Genomic DNA, 16,416 nt, shown 5'->3' with positions numbered 1-16,416 from the left:
ACTGTGTAGAGCCCTGAATCATCCCTTAGTTTTGCTGCTATGTGACGAGGCTGCTGTGGGAACTCCCATCATGCACTTAGCATTTCACACTTCTCTAGTTTGTTGTTTTCCTCTGCGACCTCTCTTCTGTGAGGTCACACCACTCTCTTTCATTCCATCTCTCATCTCTCACTCTCTCTCTCTTTTTCATTTTGCAGGTTCCCGGCTGTTAGACAGGAGTATTTCCTCCCCACTGTCACACCGTACTTGCTCACAGTGTGAACTGTTGGGTCTTTCTCACTAATATTGTAATATAGTAAGGGCTCAACCTTACTCTGAAAAGTGCCCTGAGATAATATGTGATGGATTTGGTGCTATACAAACTAAACAATTGAAATGAATGCTCCCTTCAACCATGGCTCCACTCCTTGCTGTTACTATCATATTGCATCATTTATTCATTGCAGCCCCGAAATATGAGCTAAACTTGTCCGGAGAGGCACTTTGTATTGGCTGCTGTGTCATTCAAGAACAGACAAACTGCTTACCCTGAAAGGAAAGTGACAAATTGTGTTTATTCTTCTTTGTATTACACTGCATATGCACTGTGGTGAATTTCTTAAGCCTCTACAAGTCGACATCAGCAAAGTGTTAACTTAGCAATATGGCATGCTGCAACACAAAGAAATATTTATTTCCCTGCACACGGTATTGTTTGACACAGTTCACTGTCAACTGAGATTATTAGAGCTGTTATTGCAAGTCTGGTGAACAATGCGAAGAAATTGCTGAAATAATGTGTATTAGACTTTAGACACTGGATGTCTCTTAACAAAGGCTGTGTGTGTTTTTTTTTGCAGACAACATTTAACCTGTATTTGCTATCTTAAAATATGTATCTGTGGCTGTTACATGACAGGGAGCAAAGCTGTGAATGCAAAATCTACCTTTTCTTGTTATTCCATCCAGCAAGGTCAAATAAAAGTCAACTTCTCACAGAAATGCAGTGGCAACTATCCAAATTAACTGTAATTCCTTTCATTGCATATGGTAAGTGCATCTTTTGTCTAGTTCTGACGGTTTATAATTTATGGAGACCATAGTCAAGGTCATAGTGGAAATAGCTAATTTTACTTAACTGAAACCCAATTATTCCACTCCCAGTCTAGGCATTTGCTTCTCCTTGCAACTGAAACCAAGGTTGAAAATAAAACAAAAGGACGTTGTTAAAACAAATAAAAAGTATGCATGTTCTCATACAGCCTGTGCTGTCAAAAGACATAAGAACACGTAGTCAAAGAGGCTGCTTCTGATTTCTTCTTCCACTTCAAAGCAGCCCAAATCAACATTAACAGTATTACATTAGACAGTAAGTACATGTAATTGTGTTAATCAATTGGATTAATCAAGTTATAGTCCTTAAAACTGTGAAACTTTTCAAGGCTATTTTCCACAGACAGCGTTTACGGAAATAATAATATAATGTCTTGCACATCTGATTGATGAAATCTATCAGATAAACATGTTGATTGATGGGGCTGTTTATGTCTTTGCACAAACAAACCTTTAAGTGTTCTGCTTGAATAATACCTGAATCATAAATATAACCCCACAATCTAATTTAATCTTCTCGGAAAACATTTGCTGATCTTTTTCATTTAGTTGCTTTTCATTAGTCCGTTTACAGATAAAAGGACTCATTTTAAAGACAAAAACAACCAAAACCTTTGGTAAATACATTCTTTTCCTCCCGCCCCCCCCGTTTTCATCTCTCATTGTTCACACATTTTAAAAATATCAATGCAGCACACAGTTTAAGAAGAAAAGAAACCATCTTACAGTAATAATAACACGCTGACATGAGACCAACCACTTTACTTTTCCTTTCATTGTAAAGTTTTTTGCAGTGGGTTAAAATAGCTTGTTTTTTAAAAAAAAAAAAAAAATGGCTAGGAAACCACATGGTAATGAAATTGTCATTCTTAAAGATGATGTGAAATAGTTTGGTTAATGTGTTAATATTAATCAAAATAGCACACATTACTAGAACATGAACATCCCCCCCCCACACACACACACCTCATCCACAAGGCAAAATATTTTGGATTTATTATGTGGCCATATTTCACTTATGTCAAAAGTCATAGGTATAGTATACCGCCCAAAACTCAGTCAAAAAATTCATAGGTTAGTATGTCGTCCAAAATGTGTCAAAAAAGTCATAGTATAGTATGTCGTTCAAAATGACCCAAAAAAGTCATAGGTTAGTATGTCGTCCAAAATCAGTCAAAAAAGTCATAGGTTAGTATAGTAGATTGCAGTGTAACAAAAAGCTCAGTCCTCCCTTTCCAAAGTGTTTAAGGGAACTATGGTGGCCTCTCCTTCTCTACCTACTCATTGGCCCTCTCCTTTGTACTCCAGTTTATGCGTCCTGTTAATGTGGGCAGAGCTGGTCTTCAGCCTGCTGTAGGAACATGGCTTTAAACGTCTTTGTTTCCCTTCTATTTGTAGCCCGGCGATCACACCGGTACCGACGACACCACCACAATCAGCACCATGAACGCCACAGCCACAGGAGACATGGAGGAGGAGAGGGACACAAGGCCAGAGAGGACACACACAGCTTCTACTGAACCAAATAACACAACGTCTGCAATGCCTAGGTGCTAACCATGGCCTTTAAAGAAAGACAGTCGTTTATATCACTCGCTTTTCTTTTCCCGCTTTATGATCATGCTCTCCGTTTAACCGATAACAGGTTTTCTTACTGTCTCATGACGTTTATCTCTACAATCACACCACTTTGGGTGTTTTGATGCTTTTTTTTTTTGGTTTGCGATCTCTCTTCCTTTTTAACCAAGGTCCATGCGAACACTAACTCTTAGCACTAACTCAACTGAACGCCGTATGCATGTAGGAGAGAGACATCTATAAGTGCTGAGTCACTTTAATTTCTAAAAGTTAACCTCTTCTACATTAAAACCCGACTCACATCCTAGTATTCTGTTTACAAGCACAGATGTAATTGATGCAAGACAGCATTCAGTCCTTGGTAGCCCTGTCTCTTTTTTTTGTACGTGTACTGTAGCTGTTACTTCTTTTTTGTTTCCATAGAGTAACTGAATAGTTGTTCTGTCTTAATCTTACTGACATTTGCTGTTTTTTGTGTACTGTTACTATTTATTATTGATCATTTGCAAGTGAATATGCTTTATTAACTCCAGAGGAACCAATGTAACATCTTTTTCTATACAAGTCCAACAATCAATCAGTAATAAAAATTAATCATTTGATTGCCTCTAATCTCTGTATTGTAAATATTGTGGTGTTTGTTATTGGCTGATCTTGGTCAATCATCGTGTCCAATCCAATAGACGCCCTCTAACTCCATATAAAAGCACCCTCAACTAATACATATAATCCAGGGACAGTTAGTTTGGATGGGATTATACTCTACTTTCTTGAGGTAACTACTTGATTGTATCTGAATTGCTAAATTCTTTTGATCTTTGCACGGCTATATTTACATGATGGGTAGAATGTCACACTTTTTTTTGTCTCTGGTCCTTTTTGATATTTGATGGGTCATCCACTATTTTGGTGTTCTTATGACTTTTTGTCCTGCTGTTGTATTTCATTCTTAATAAAGTGAGAAAAAAATGAACACGCTTACCGTTTATTCTTCATTTGCCTTGAATTTAACTAAATGTCTTCAGATGAGCACCAAGGAGAAAAACTGCCCGGACCAAGCATGGCTGTAGCGCATCATGTGACCATTTGTGTTGCAGCAGTGTGTCATCGCTCGTCTGATCCCTGGTTCACTGCTTATCAGTTTGACAGCAGCAGCAGTTCAGTGCACATAGGGCACAGTGATATCACCGGATGACAATATTGACTTCTGCAGAAAGTGTGTCATCTGTCGGTTTCATACATAATTATAAAACCTTAAAGGTTCACATATGTTCAGAGACTCACAGATATTGCAACATTTGGTTTTATTTTTACAAAATAAAAACTACAGCAGACACAGACACAACCATTACTTAAATTAGTCGAATCAATGGACAGAATTTTTAAGTCATTCATCAACCAAAAACACAGAATCGTTTCTAATTTCAGCTCAATGAAATCTTAAAATCTCAGGTAGATGTAGCTCTAGTGGCAACATGTGCAACCAGACACTGCACAGTTTCAGTTTCACCAGCTAAACTACCATTTTCCATGTCACAAAGTCTGAAGTTATTTATTTTCCGGTGAAAGTTACTGGTTGTGTTCATTTATCCTCATAGTTTTGGATCAGTAAAAACAAAGTCTAAGCTGTCCTGACTTTATTTTCCAGCAGTGTGTTGTCAACCTGTATATTCAGGTAGTTTGTGAAGACACCATCTGGGTATCTATATGAGTCACCTCAAAGCTGTGCAAGATGATCACAGCCCTCAACTTCATCTACTGCTTTCTTATCAGAGTCCAATAGTCCATGCAGGGAGTGCTGTTCGTCGTGATTGATGCTTTGAGATTTTCTCCGGGTTTTACGGCCAAAAATGTGTGTTTTTGAAGCAGTTTGTGCACTAAAGAGAGTCCCCAGAAAACATTAGCCTTGTCATGGTGTGAGGTATTCTTTTAGAGTCTGCGGCCAGTGTACCGTTCAGTCTTTCTTCTTCTCGTTGCTGGTCTGGCCCTTGGGAACAGGTTTCATAAAAAAGGCAGGATTGGTGTAGCAGCGCAGGGCCAGCAGAATTGGCACAGCAGCAAGCAACACGTTGAGGGTGATAACAGGCCACCTTTTGTCGACTGGGACCCGGTACGTGTAGGGAGTGCGTGAGTGCAAAGATGCACCAATATGACACCACTGGCTCTGAAGAGAATAATGGCACAAGCAGAAGAAAGATAACATCAGACATTTTTAAAATAAGGTTTTCAAACCCCATTTCTTTTTTCTTTTTTTGAAAAAACACTTTTAAACTGCAATTTCACTTCTTTTTTTTAATTTAAAAATTTGAAATTTGATTATTTATTTGTATAGGACAATAAAGCTCCCATATCTTGTATCATGAACAAGATTACAACAGCAAAATCGAATAATAACCAGTTACCTGAGCCATGGCTCCGGCAAAAAAGATAGTCCAGTCCAACATCCAGCTGCACCCAGGTGTTTTCAGACCATAGATGAGAACAGCCAGCAGGGGCAGAGCATAAAATAAATACACCAGCATCTAAAAGAAGTGTGCAGAATGATGAGCAAGAATATACAGTCCATTTTAAATATATATAGTATTGTGCAAAGGTCTTAAAGCACCACCAGACTGTCAAAATCAGTGTTTATTGGCATATGGATTTGAATATGGATTTGATGTGACTGAACGTTGGTCTTATATATATATATATATATATATACATATATATACATACACATACTGTATATACACATATACATACATGTATATATATATATACACACACACACACACATGTGTATATATATATATATACATATATATATAAGCACAACATGTGTATGAATGGCTAAAGCATGTCTTGAACACACTGGTGAAATAGACCTTTTTCACAGCAGATGTTTTACGGCATGAAATAGTAGGACAAACACAGGATTTTACAGTAATATTAATTAAGATTCCACTCATGTCTCATGCTATTGTTTAAGTCTGAGGGGAGGTCACACTAAATACTCGACACTTTAACCCGTTATTTAAAAACTGCACACACGTTTCCCAGAATTTCTGGATGTGTTCCAATAAAGTGATTGAGAAATAATTATACAGCATCGCTAGAAACACTAAAACATACCGTAACTCTGGGGAAGCCAACTGGGTCTTTGAGATATGGCTCATACTGATAGATGTAGGTGAAACAGGTGTCCAGAGGACAGTCGAGCACCACCTGGGGCAGAGCATGTGGAGAGACACTGTATTAATGTCATACATGTTCACTAATATCAGCGTGACTTAAGGCAGGAACACTTAAAAAACGCTGACTCGGTTTTACTCACAAAGCCTCTGAAGACAGAGAAGGCCATCGCTCCCATCAACAGAAGAGAGAGGAGCAGGTCGACCGGTCGGGACAGCAAACCTTTCTTCTGCTCTTCTGCAACCTTCTCAACACACAGGCATTCTCATTTAATGTGTAAAGTGGGTTTAATACCATAAAAGTGATTCATGCCAAGGTAATACATCAAACGGGCAACGATTGATTTAGCAAATATGTTGTCAGTCACAGTCCAATAACATGATTTATATGTGTGACAATAGAAAAAAAAAAACATTTTTGATGTACCAAAAATCACTCTTTTAGGTGATATTTTTAATCACAGAAGTTAATACAAAATCTAAAAAGGGGGAAAAGGGTCCAGACCTCTATTCAGATGTTTAGAATACTGTAAACGTCTCTAAATTTGTAATTTACCTTGTCTGCTGTGATAACTGGCATCTCTCTGGGTCTGGTAAAGAGCAGGGAGGCGGCCCAGAAAGGCACCACAAAGAATGGCACGTTCCTCCAAAAGGCTGGTCGAATGTCTGAGCCATATTTACCTGCACAACATGTTTACACCATCAGCAGACATGGTCTCAGACAAGACTCCGTGATCTACAGTACATCCACACTTCAGGCAGCTCTCACCAATGACCACTCCGGGAATGAGAACAATTTGATGGGCGATGGAGGAGCCGGCCCACAGCAGGCCCAGGCTCCGATACGACTTCCTGAATAGAAAGAAAATCAACACATTTTATTAAGAGCGGACTCGAGACAAACACAGACAGAGGTCATACCACAGCTTACCCTTTGAACATGCGATGGATGATTGTTTGGAAGAGGACAAAGTGGACAATTCCTTCCCAGTAAGACATCATAACAGCGTAGGCAGAGCTCAGATGGGGCTCACCCTGAAGAGATGGCAACATATAACAAAGACAACCTTTACTTTGAACCCAGGGAGAAATCTTTTAGAAGCGTGCTGTAAGTTATCTTACCATCTTTAGATAAAAGCCCATGAAGCCAGAAATGACGCCGTCCTGCTCTAAAGCGTTGGTCAGGCCGACCATGCAGGTGAAGGAGAACTCTGCAAACACTGCAGAAACACACAAAACACAACATTGCTGCATCTTCACGCCACCTTCACACTGCTGATAAATGTGTCTGTATCTTACTGTACCATAGAATAAAGGGTCCACTTTGTTCTTGTGCTGCACGGTGACGAGGAGGACGAAAAGAACGGACCCTAAAATGACCATTCCCATCCCCAGGATAGGTAAAGGTCTGAGGAACGAGAGTAAGAGTTCATGTGGACACTGCAAGAATTTAACTCAAAATAACTCTGTCAAGGAGGTCATGTTTGTGTTTGTCTGTTTGTGAGCAGCATGACTCCAAAGTCATGGCAGAGGTTTGAAAAAATGCATTGGTGTGAAAACAGCCAATTTCAAGACACTCCCAGTTATGAGACTCTTCTAAAGTCTATTAAGTGGATCAGTGGATCTATGGTGCAACGCATCCAGACAGCAGGCTGACTCAGTGGGAGCACACGCACGCACGCACACACACGCACGACTTCAGAAGACATTACACTGACTGGCATTCATTTTTCTGGAGACTTACTCTAACCCTGACCCCACATCCTCCTGACCATACAACATGTCTTTTGCTTAAAATGTAATATTTTATTTTTACTTGCTGTTTGTCCTTATAAGGAAGACAAGTCCCCATAATGTGACTTTGTAAACATATTTAGGTTTCTTCAATATAATACCATAATACCTGGAACACACACACACACTTACTCCTGAAGTGCAGGGATGTTGTTCAAGGTGTATAAAACTCCAGGAGCCAAGAGGGAAATGAGAAACACGGAGACCTCCACCGGCGGGATCATTGTTCAAACTTATTGTCTGACCTACTGGGGGGTAAAAAGAGAAACGTCCAGAATAATATTCCCAGGTAAACGACGCGCCTAAAGAGGCATGTTGGAAACCAGCGTCCTCTCCGCCACTGCTCGCCAAAGGAAGGGGACACTTTAAAGGAGTGTCAGCCCCGTTGGCTTTTGATCTGTGATGAAACAACACACTGCTGCTCCAATTTTCTGCTATCTATCAGGTCTCAAAGTTCAACCGTGCACTTGTGTCTGACTGCTGACGATCTAAAAGACACGTGCGCAAAGTGCAGGTAATGATTGCCGATCCGTGCGTAAAATACGCATTTATCTTTCTTTGATGGATTTAATATTTGGTTACTGTTGATTACCATTAAAGTCCACAACAGGAGACTCCACGTGTTGCTGGTGAATCCTCTAGACCACTAAGGATTATTCAGCATTCACTTTAGTAGAGACTGCCCCCTGCTGGAGGCGCCTTTCTACCCCTGAACCATTTTTTTGTGCTTTTGTGTTTTAGCAGCCTTCACTATTTGGATTCTAGGTACCTGATGAGTCTGTTAAGACTTTTTTCCCCCAGCTTTTTTAATCATTGCCACATTGCATAGGTTGGATTGTTGTCTCCTGTGGCCCCAGGAGTTCTTTTAAGGAGCCATCTGTCCTGTTTGGTGTAAGATTAAGATTAACTACTCCATCTGATGTCTCTGGTCTTTAATTCTGGATTATATTATAATTATGTGAGAGAGAACATACATATCAGACCAAATATTGTATTGGATTATGTTGTTGTTTGGCTAGTGTGTTGTTTAAAACAAATCATATCATATAAATTTATTGCATTAATAGTGGCTGATGCCACTGCAGATCATGACCACGTGCATTATGCAACAACATCTTATGGATGAACAACATTTGTAAAGCAGGCCTTCATCTAATGCAACTTTATCTTCTGTAACAAAGCGGCTGAAGAGGATTATGCTGCTGTAGCCACAGAAACTTAGTGACCAGTGGAAAGAGAGAGCAGAGGGGTGGGGACTTCACAAAGAGAGAAGAAGCTCACTGATTCAATCAGACGTACAGATAACCCTTGGCCCACACAGCAGACAGCTTTTTTAAATTGTCATCTTATTTTGCCACGATGCTGCACCCTTTAATCATCGGCATCATGACAGTAAACACCTCTCTAACCGTCGTCTACTGGATGTTCATCCTGGGAGATGCTTACTTAAAGTGGGTAATGGAGCCAGAAGACAAACCGAAGAAGGTGGTCACCCCGGCCTGAGGGAGTCACTGTCAATATGGACCTACTTGACTGAGTGACTAGGTGTTATTTTGCTTAAAGCTAGTGCAGCTTGTAGTGCTTTTCTGAAGAAACTCTAGAACCCGACCGTGGACGTGAATGGATGGTACAGTAAATAAGAAAGCAGTCCTCATCACAGGTAGAGTCTGGCATTCATTTAAACCTTTTACACACGAGAATATGTTGATGATTTATTGTCTGTGAATTTGTCTTGTAGCAATATTCTTGGCACCAGCTCAAACAGGTCAACAGGTACCTCAGGTGATGGTACTGTAAATGAACTCCATCCTGTGTTTTGCTGTTTGCTGACTCTGGGAAAGGGTGTTGCTTATGACGGTGGCATGAGTCAACCAAATCCTTCCAAGGATTACCATAGAAGATACAGCCTTATTCTCCTGACCATCTCCGTCCTGAGACACCCTCAGATACCTCACTGCTTTACCTTCCGTCGCACACACATTCATCTCATTTGTTTTTCCTTCACCTTGATTTTCTTCTTCAAACGTACCTCTTTTTTTTAACATCGCTCAACATGACGCATATCTTCTACTACGGCCTCCACCCAGTCTCTTGGTTCATTCTCTTTGCGAATGTAGCCATCACCATCGTAGAATGGCATTTCCTTGTTTCTCAGTTTTTGCAAATGCAAAAGTCTACAAAGGAGGATGAGTCTAAATCCTAGAGAGAGAGCGACCTATGGCTCACCACGATGCTCCACCAACAGTGAATGGATGAAAGTGCATTTTAAAATCAGAATTTACTTGTAGCGCAAATCATTGATGGTGGGTTTTATTTTTCATTCCGGGTATGCAGTGAGAGAGCACCTTCTACGGTAAGCCTTTTGTGTGCATGACCTTAACCTTCTGTCATGTTTGTGGTTATTTCTAGAGCGATCTGTGTACAACACATGCTAAATTGAAAGTCCTTGTCATGGACAAGTCAAAGAAAAAAGTAGAGGAGCTGTGTCAAGTCTTGACTTCAAGGTAAGGAGGTTTTTTTGTATTTGTATTGAAGGGCTGGTTGCCATATTTCTCTTTATTAATGTCATGTGACTCTTTCATAAGTGGAAGATATATACACACCCAAGGGAATATTTACTGCCCATCTGTTCTGTTACAAAGCAAGAAATGAGCTGTAAAAATCTAATTTCATACAGTATTAGTGAAATGATGTGACAGGATATTTATGGAATGTGTGGTGGTTAAAGCATGTGGTGTAAAATGATGTCAGTTTAAACCCAAGAGGAATGGTTTTACTGTAATATGCTGTATATATCCTATGTATCCATATGCAATATGGTCATGGAGGACCATAAGCCTCTTTGGCATATTACTGCCTACCTCTCCTCACTCATATCTCTAATCCCTGCAGATGGAAAGCTGATATAACTCTGTGACAGACTCAATCCTATTAACTATGTCTGTCCTATATTCACCTCTCCTTCATCTCACATTCTTTGCTCCACTGGATATTTAACTAAGAATCCCCCTTTCTGAAAATCTTATAGGGGGAGTGCTGGGATTTAAGTCTAGACGCCAGATTATGAGAAGTGGCACACTTATGCTGTGAGATTCTTCTTGTCTGCTGAACTATGCATTGGTAGCACTCTTCTGTGACATTCGCACCTGAGAGACAGTATGATAGCTTTTTAACAATAAACACTTTGTCATCCCTGCCATTCTTTTCAAGTTCCAGAAAATGTTGTAAATCTTCTAATACTCAGTTCCTCTTCACCCTCCTCCTCCTCCTCGTCCCCTCTGATGCACCTGTATCACCAGTTTTCCACTGATGGAGCTCGGATCTACTACAAGACAATGAATCGGAGAAAGAAATGAATCTGGTGTCACTCAAAGAAACTGCCCTAAAGTTACATCGTAGTCATAGCCAGCCTCTCCTTTTAAAAGGAGCAGCTGACCTTTTAGTCAAAATCAACTCTACCAAATAACCCACAAGCCAACAATCAGTCATGTCCCTGAACGCCTCGGGAGGAGCTTCACTTTTGAACCTCACACTGATGGTGTTTGAGCAGCGACGACTCCTCCAGCTGCCCAGAGGAAAGGAGGAGGAGGCCTATTTTGTGGACTACATCCCCCCAGCAAGAGACGCTGTAACTCTGCCACAGAATGTGGTCTATGTTCTCATTGGGGTGGTGTTGGTTTTAGTGGCCACTTACGCAATAGTGGGACACCTGATTAAAGATTTGATGCATGACCTGGCAGGTAACCCCAGGCTGTGTCTTCTCCTTCCCACTGCCCCATGTTGGTGTCCGTGTTTGTGGCGTCACCAAGACCTTTTTCTTACTCTATATCGTGGAATCAAAGTGGTGTGAACATTTCGTCTTCCCATTTTTTGTCCTTTTTGGTGACCGTGTTTGTTTGATGACTTTCCTTCAGATTTATCCTGTTTGTGTGTTAACGTGTTAAAGTTGCCCTACCGTTTCTCTGTCATATCATTAAGATACATAATAAAACAAAGAGTGTACAATCATGTTATTATATTAACTGTTGTTTTTCATTACCCAGAATTACCCATTTTGACCACAATGTTTTTACAGTAGCCCACAATAGAAAAAAACTAAACACGTTTAAGCTAACTGAAGGTTCTCACTTGGAAGTAAAGGGTAAAGTGAGGGATATTCAGCTGCAACGTTCACCAATTAATATTACTAAATTTCACACACTGTACCTTTAAGCAACATAGACATGCCGACATTTCATCGAAGATCATTTATTTCCCCAAATTCAATTAGATATTTCTTGCATACCAAAGTGCTACATTCTTGCAAACTCGTACATACTCATACATTTGTGTAGCATAGAAAATGGGATCTAAATGCATGTTTAGACGACATCATTATTTTACTTCCAGAGCCACAGAAAATATAAAATTACATATATATATATCTATATATATATAGATATATATATACATACATATATGTGTATATATGATTCTTTACAGGCTTCACACAATAATTGAATTAAACTTCATGTATATTTAAAAACATTATTATTAACTGAGAAAATTCTCTCTCACAGACTGGATTCTTGGTCCCAAACCAGTGGAGGATGACACAGAGGAAGGCAGAGCAGACAGTGAAGAAGAATGACGACTGACTATCTCTAGTGCACTAATGGGAAAAGACATGCTGAGGATGGAGAAGGAAAAAGATGGGCTGCTGCCCAGTTTCCACCTGGGAGATGGAGAGTTTCATCATCCATCCACTCACTCCTGCTCCACTGAGAAGTGCCATCTCGTCATTGTACCCTGGAGAAAAAAGGATATCTCATAGCGTGACCTTCACCTGCCCTGTGGCTCCTTATGTCACTTCCCTCTGAGTTTTTAGTGAATCAAATTTAGTCACAGACGTAGTTGACGTGCATTTTTGTCACATCTTATCCCGGTGCAGTGCACAGTGTTGTCTCTTTGCCGTAGTGATGCTGAAGCTTGTTGTAGTTTGTGCTGAACTGACAAGAAAATGTCGTCTCCTAACGACATCGTCAATGAAAAAGTTGATGAAACCGCGGTCTACTGTCAATCGTCTCATTATCATGCATTTGATTTTGAGATTGTAAATCTAAAAATTGCATAACTTGAAGGCACTTCAATGGATGGGAAAAATCTGTAACATATTAATCATTTTAATTATGAAATTGAATAACATTTCTGTCATTTAATCGTGTTCATGCTTGTTGCTGTAATGTGTTACCGATGATAACGTACATGTGTTTTCCTGTTCTGATTTCTGGATCAAACTTTCTCTCCAGTAAACAACCCACTAATACAGTTGTGTCTTGTCCGCTTTCATTAATCCATCTTACCTCACTCTAAACCCTGGCTGAGTCAGCGGCAGTGACCTTCGTTCATATATGCCAGGGATTAGTCTATATCAGCCATATTAAACACTGTCTGTGTAGATTCTCATTCACCCAGGTCATCGTTATCCAAAAGTCATCTCCAAGAAAAAACTTTTGAGTCCAGCTGCTATCGATTCAATGTGTTTTGGATGTCCAGTAATGAGGCACACAGAGACAGCATTCGTAGACAGACAGATAGATGTTTCTCTGTATCCTTGGAAGATGCCTCCGCAGCCATTCCTCTGACCTTGAATGACCTCAAGCCACTGCAGCTAATCTTTTTTTTTCCAACTGAGCAGCTCGACATGCAGACAGACTGGCAGAGAAACAAAATGAAAACACCATCAGGGTGAGAGATACGGATGTACTTTCCTTAGAAGGTTAACTTAAAGACAGTTAATGAAGTTGGTTATTCATGTTCTAGTTACCTGAAGTAACAGGGATTTCCAGGGAAAGCTTTTGTGCATGGCGTCTTACTGACACGACAGTGATGAAACAGAAATATTAAGTGGATATCCCACTGGCTGACTGTAGCAGACTTCTGAAGACTACCACGCGACGATGGACGGGACGACGGAGAGCTTGAATATTCTTTACAAGGAGGATGACGGGACCGTGTTATTTGAGTCGTATATACCTCCATCTCGGGACGCCATCCACCTGCCTAAATATGTCCTCTACCTGCTCATGGCTGTCTTCATCTTGCTGGCTGTTCTTTATGCCATCATAGGGCACCTCATCAAGGACCTCTTCCACGACTGTGCAGGTTTGTTACTCAACCTGTGTGCTTCAGTGCATTCATTTGACATTTATCCCTTCATTTCCTTATGTTTTCTCTCCTGTGTATATGCATGTTGGTATAGATTATATGTACAGGAGTGTATATGTCTGGTTTTATTTATATACATATATATATACTGTATATATGAGTAAGAATTATGTGATGAAATGTTGATGTCAACAGGAAGCCACATTTCAAGGAGAAGGGGTGAAATGTTTTAAACTTCTTCTCACTCCTTTTCAATCATGAGAAGAAGCTAATGAATGTGAATGATTTGATTTGTATGTCTGCTTGCAAAGTGAGCATTTGCTCTTCATTATGTTCAAAATAAAATAATTCTTCTTCTTCTTCTTCTCCTCCGGCTGTGTTCCAGATTGGATGCTTGGAGAACAGCCTGAGGAAGTGGTGGTAAACTATTGTGAGGCAAAGGATAAGTTTGTGGCTGACTGGTGCCCGGAGACCTCGCCTGAACTGGAGGCGATGGCTCGGGCTGAGGAGAACAAGAACGTTGACAGGGACTTCATTAAAGCCCCTGCCATCTGGATCATCTCCACCGAGCCTCAGGTGTCCAGGACAGGACCCCGAGTGGCTTTTGGGAGGAGTACTCAGTGAAGAAATGAATGAGGAGGATCGCATTTTTTTCAAAGACTTGTTGTTATCTTATTTGCTTAATCTGTGATAAATACATTATTCCTGTGAGATTTTTCTATTGTGTAATGATGGTCAGGTTATTCCGCTCATGTTGGGGCTAAAGCTTGGTCTTAGAAGGACATCTAGTGTTGGTTGTGGTAACTGATTTACAACAGCACAGTAATCATACTGTAGTATATACACACACACACACACACACAGTGAGCAGTCTTTGCCATTACATCTCAGATTATTTCAAATCTCATCACAATCTTGCATAAATATGTGTAATGTACATCTGTACAGTATGTCTCTGTAGCATCTATTCATGCTCATCCTAAGAATGAATATGCACAGTTGTAAAAATCAGTACAATTATATACAATACGGTTAGAAATACTGCACTAAAACAAACATAAAAGGAAAAACAAACCCATTTAGCTAATGTCATAATAATAATAATAATAATAATAATACAATACTTAATTTTATATACATATGTAGCATGGATGAATCCATTACACATATTCATGGGTCAAATGTATGAATATAAAACATGTGTAATAATATATTTTAAATATATCAAATGTCCACATGTTGCACATCAGATTGTTTTACCAGCATTTTGGAATGATTCTTTAAAGATGTCACACTAGAGGACGTGTCTGTACAATATCATTTATAAATGCAGTAGCATAGAATGATGAAAAGATATTAAACTGATATTGATTTTAATCACAGTATAATAATGATGACAATACTACTGCTGCTCATGATAATAATAATAATAGCCTTGCAACTGGACACACACACGGGAGAGAAGGAATATGGTAAATATGATTTAAACCAGCAGAGGGCAGTATCTGAGATCCCAAGAGTCTGCTTCAGTCTCTGTAATAGAATCCATTCCAACTATTTGGATATTTGGGGCATTTGAATAACATTGTGAACCTTGACCCTGTCTCAAGAATGGCATAAAACAACCCTAATGAGAACAGTTAGCCCTTGTTTGTGTACAATAATCATGTCATAATATGGGGTACTGTGGTTCATAGAGGGCTCGTATGTTTCCTGCAACCACAGCTGAAACAGTAAAGGAAATACAGGGATCTTTTCACATGTACAGTATTTTCTCTTTCATAAAAATGATTCATTCTCGAGACTCATGTCTGAGGCCTTCGTCCTTCTTGTCCAAAGCTGTTTCTGTCTCGTCTTAAAGACAAAACACACATTAGTTCTTCTGTGGCTTCTAACATGATTATCAAAGCAACTGTTCACATCCTCGGGACAAATTGTTACTGAGTGTAAGGCAAACAATGACATAATCTTATTAACTTTGTCCCCCTAGAGCACGACCCCTGAGTTGACTTCACTACCTTCACTTTGATAAAAGATGAAAGATGTTGGAGCGACCAAAAAAAAAATACATGATCAAAACCATAATGGATCTTGAGATAGCATCAAAACAAATAAAATCAACAAAACCTCCCAAACACATGAAGAGGCACAAGAGGAAAACCCTTTGGAAATATTAAAAATCATGATAAGGAGCGTGTGTTGTTTAATTCAGTCAATAAAGAAAAACATGCTCATCTGCTTGCATGATTTAAGACTGGTGGGATTTCTAATGTGAGAAAGTAAATAGTACCAACATAGAGATATATATTCAGAATCTGGCTGTTTTGAGATGATGAGGATTGCTGACTCACCTTGTAATTAAAATGAAGAATAAACTTAAAATCATTATGATGCTGCCGTGTTTGTTAAATTTGACCAAATTTGACATTTGTTCAATTTTTTTTATTTTATTCTATCAGATCTTGTATTCATAAAACTTGACAGAACACACAACTTCCTCTGTTGACATGTGTCTCAGGTCCCACTGTCTGATCATCAAATAACACACTTATCTCTGGAAATGAGTAAAACAGTGTATTTCTTTGGGCTGAAGTGGCCCTTTAAGTTAGTATGTTTAAAAGTGTGATGGTGG

General features: G+C 39.5%; 2 protein-coding genes and 1 long non-coding RNA gene across 4 annotated transcripts; 2 read left to right on the top strand and 1 right to left on the bottom strand.

Moving 5' to 3' along the window:
* Nucleotides 1-3,965: 3,965 nt before the first annotated feature.
* On the bottom strand, nt 3,966-8,064 carry LOC122771482 (transmembrane 6 superfamily member 2-like). Its single transcript, XM_044029080.1, has 10 exons — nt 7,770-8,064; nt 7,148-7,251; nt 6,966-7,063; nt 6,775-6,878; nt 6,613-6,695; nt 6,400-6,524; nt 5,987-6,088; nt 5,785-5,877; nt 5,073-5,192; nt 3,966-4,834 (listed from the first exon to the last, which is right to left on the bottom strand). Exons 1-10 carry the CDS (start codon nt 7,859-7,861, stop codon nt 4,625-4,627), a joined length of 1,131 nt encoding a protein of 376 aa, XP_043885015.1. The 5' UTR covers nt 7,862-8,064; the 3' UTR covers nt 3,966-4,624.
* An 801-nt stretch (nt 8,065-8,865) lies between these two features.
* LOC122771508 lies at nt 8,866-12,944 on the top strand. Of its 2 annotated transcripts, none has more exons than XR_006360608.1 (3): nt 8,866-9,297; nt 10,047-10,141; nt 12,197-12,944. It is a non-coding gene; the product is annotated as an uncharacterized LOC122771508 (long non-coding RNA). The 2 variants fall into 2 exon arrangements; XR_006360609.1 differs by lacking the exon at nt 8,866-9,297 and adding an exon at nt 9,338-9,940.
* A 228-nt stretch (nt 12,945-13,172) lies between these two features.
* LOC122771502 lies at nt 13,173-15,186 on the top strand. Its single transcript, XM_044029114.1, has 2 exons — nt 13,173-13,781; nt 14,170-15,186. The coding sequence occupies exons 1-2, from the start codon at nt 13,577-13,579 to the stop codon at nt 14,406-14,408; spliced, it is 444 nt and encodes a 147-aa protein (XP_043885049.1). The 5' UTR covers nt 13,173-13,576; the 3' UTR covers nt 14,409-15,186.
* The last annotated feature ends 1,230 nt before the right edge of the window (nt 15,187-16,416 follow it).

The sequence above is a fragment of the Solea senegalensis genome, linkage group LG1, assembly GCF_019176455.1.
Source record: "Solea senegalensis isolate Sse05_10M linkage group LG1, IFAPA_SoseM_1, whole genome shotgun sequence".
Lineage (NCBI taxonomy): Eukaryota > Metazoa > Chordata > Actinopteri > Pleuronectiformes > Soleidae > Solea > Solea senegalensis.
This window is presented reverse-complemented; position numbering and strand designations above follow the sequence as displayed.

What these genes read in the sequence shown, in the direction of transcription:
- LOC122771482 (XM_044029080.1), bottom strand. Translation starts at nt 7,861, where the DNA reads ATGATCCCGCCGGTGGAGGTCTCCGTGTTTCTCATTTCCCTCTTGGCT. An exon ending in TTGGCTTCCCCAGAGTTACG is followed by an intron (nt 5,193 to 5,784) that starts GTATGTTTTAGT and finishes CACTTCTTTTAG; the next exon opens with ATGCTGGTGTATTTATTTTA. An exon ending in TTGCCGGAGCCATGGCTCAG is followed by an intron (nt 4,835 to 5,072) that starts GTAACTGGTTAT and finishes TATTCTCTTCAG; the next exon opens with AGCCAGTGGTGTCATATTGG.
- LOC122771502 (XM_044029114.1), top strand. Translation starts at nt 13,577, where the DNA reads ATGGACGGGACGACGGAGAGCTTGAATATTCTTTACAAGGAGGATGAC. An exon ending in CCTCTTCCACGACTGTGCAG is followed by an intron (nt 13,782 to 14,169) that starts GTTTGTTACTCA and finishes GCTGTGTTCCAG; the next exon opens with ATTGGATGCTTGGAGAACAG.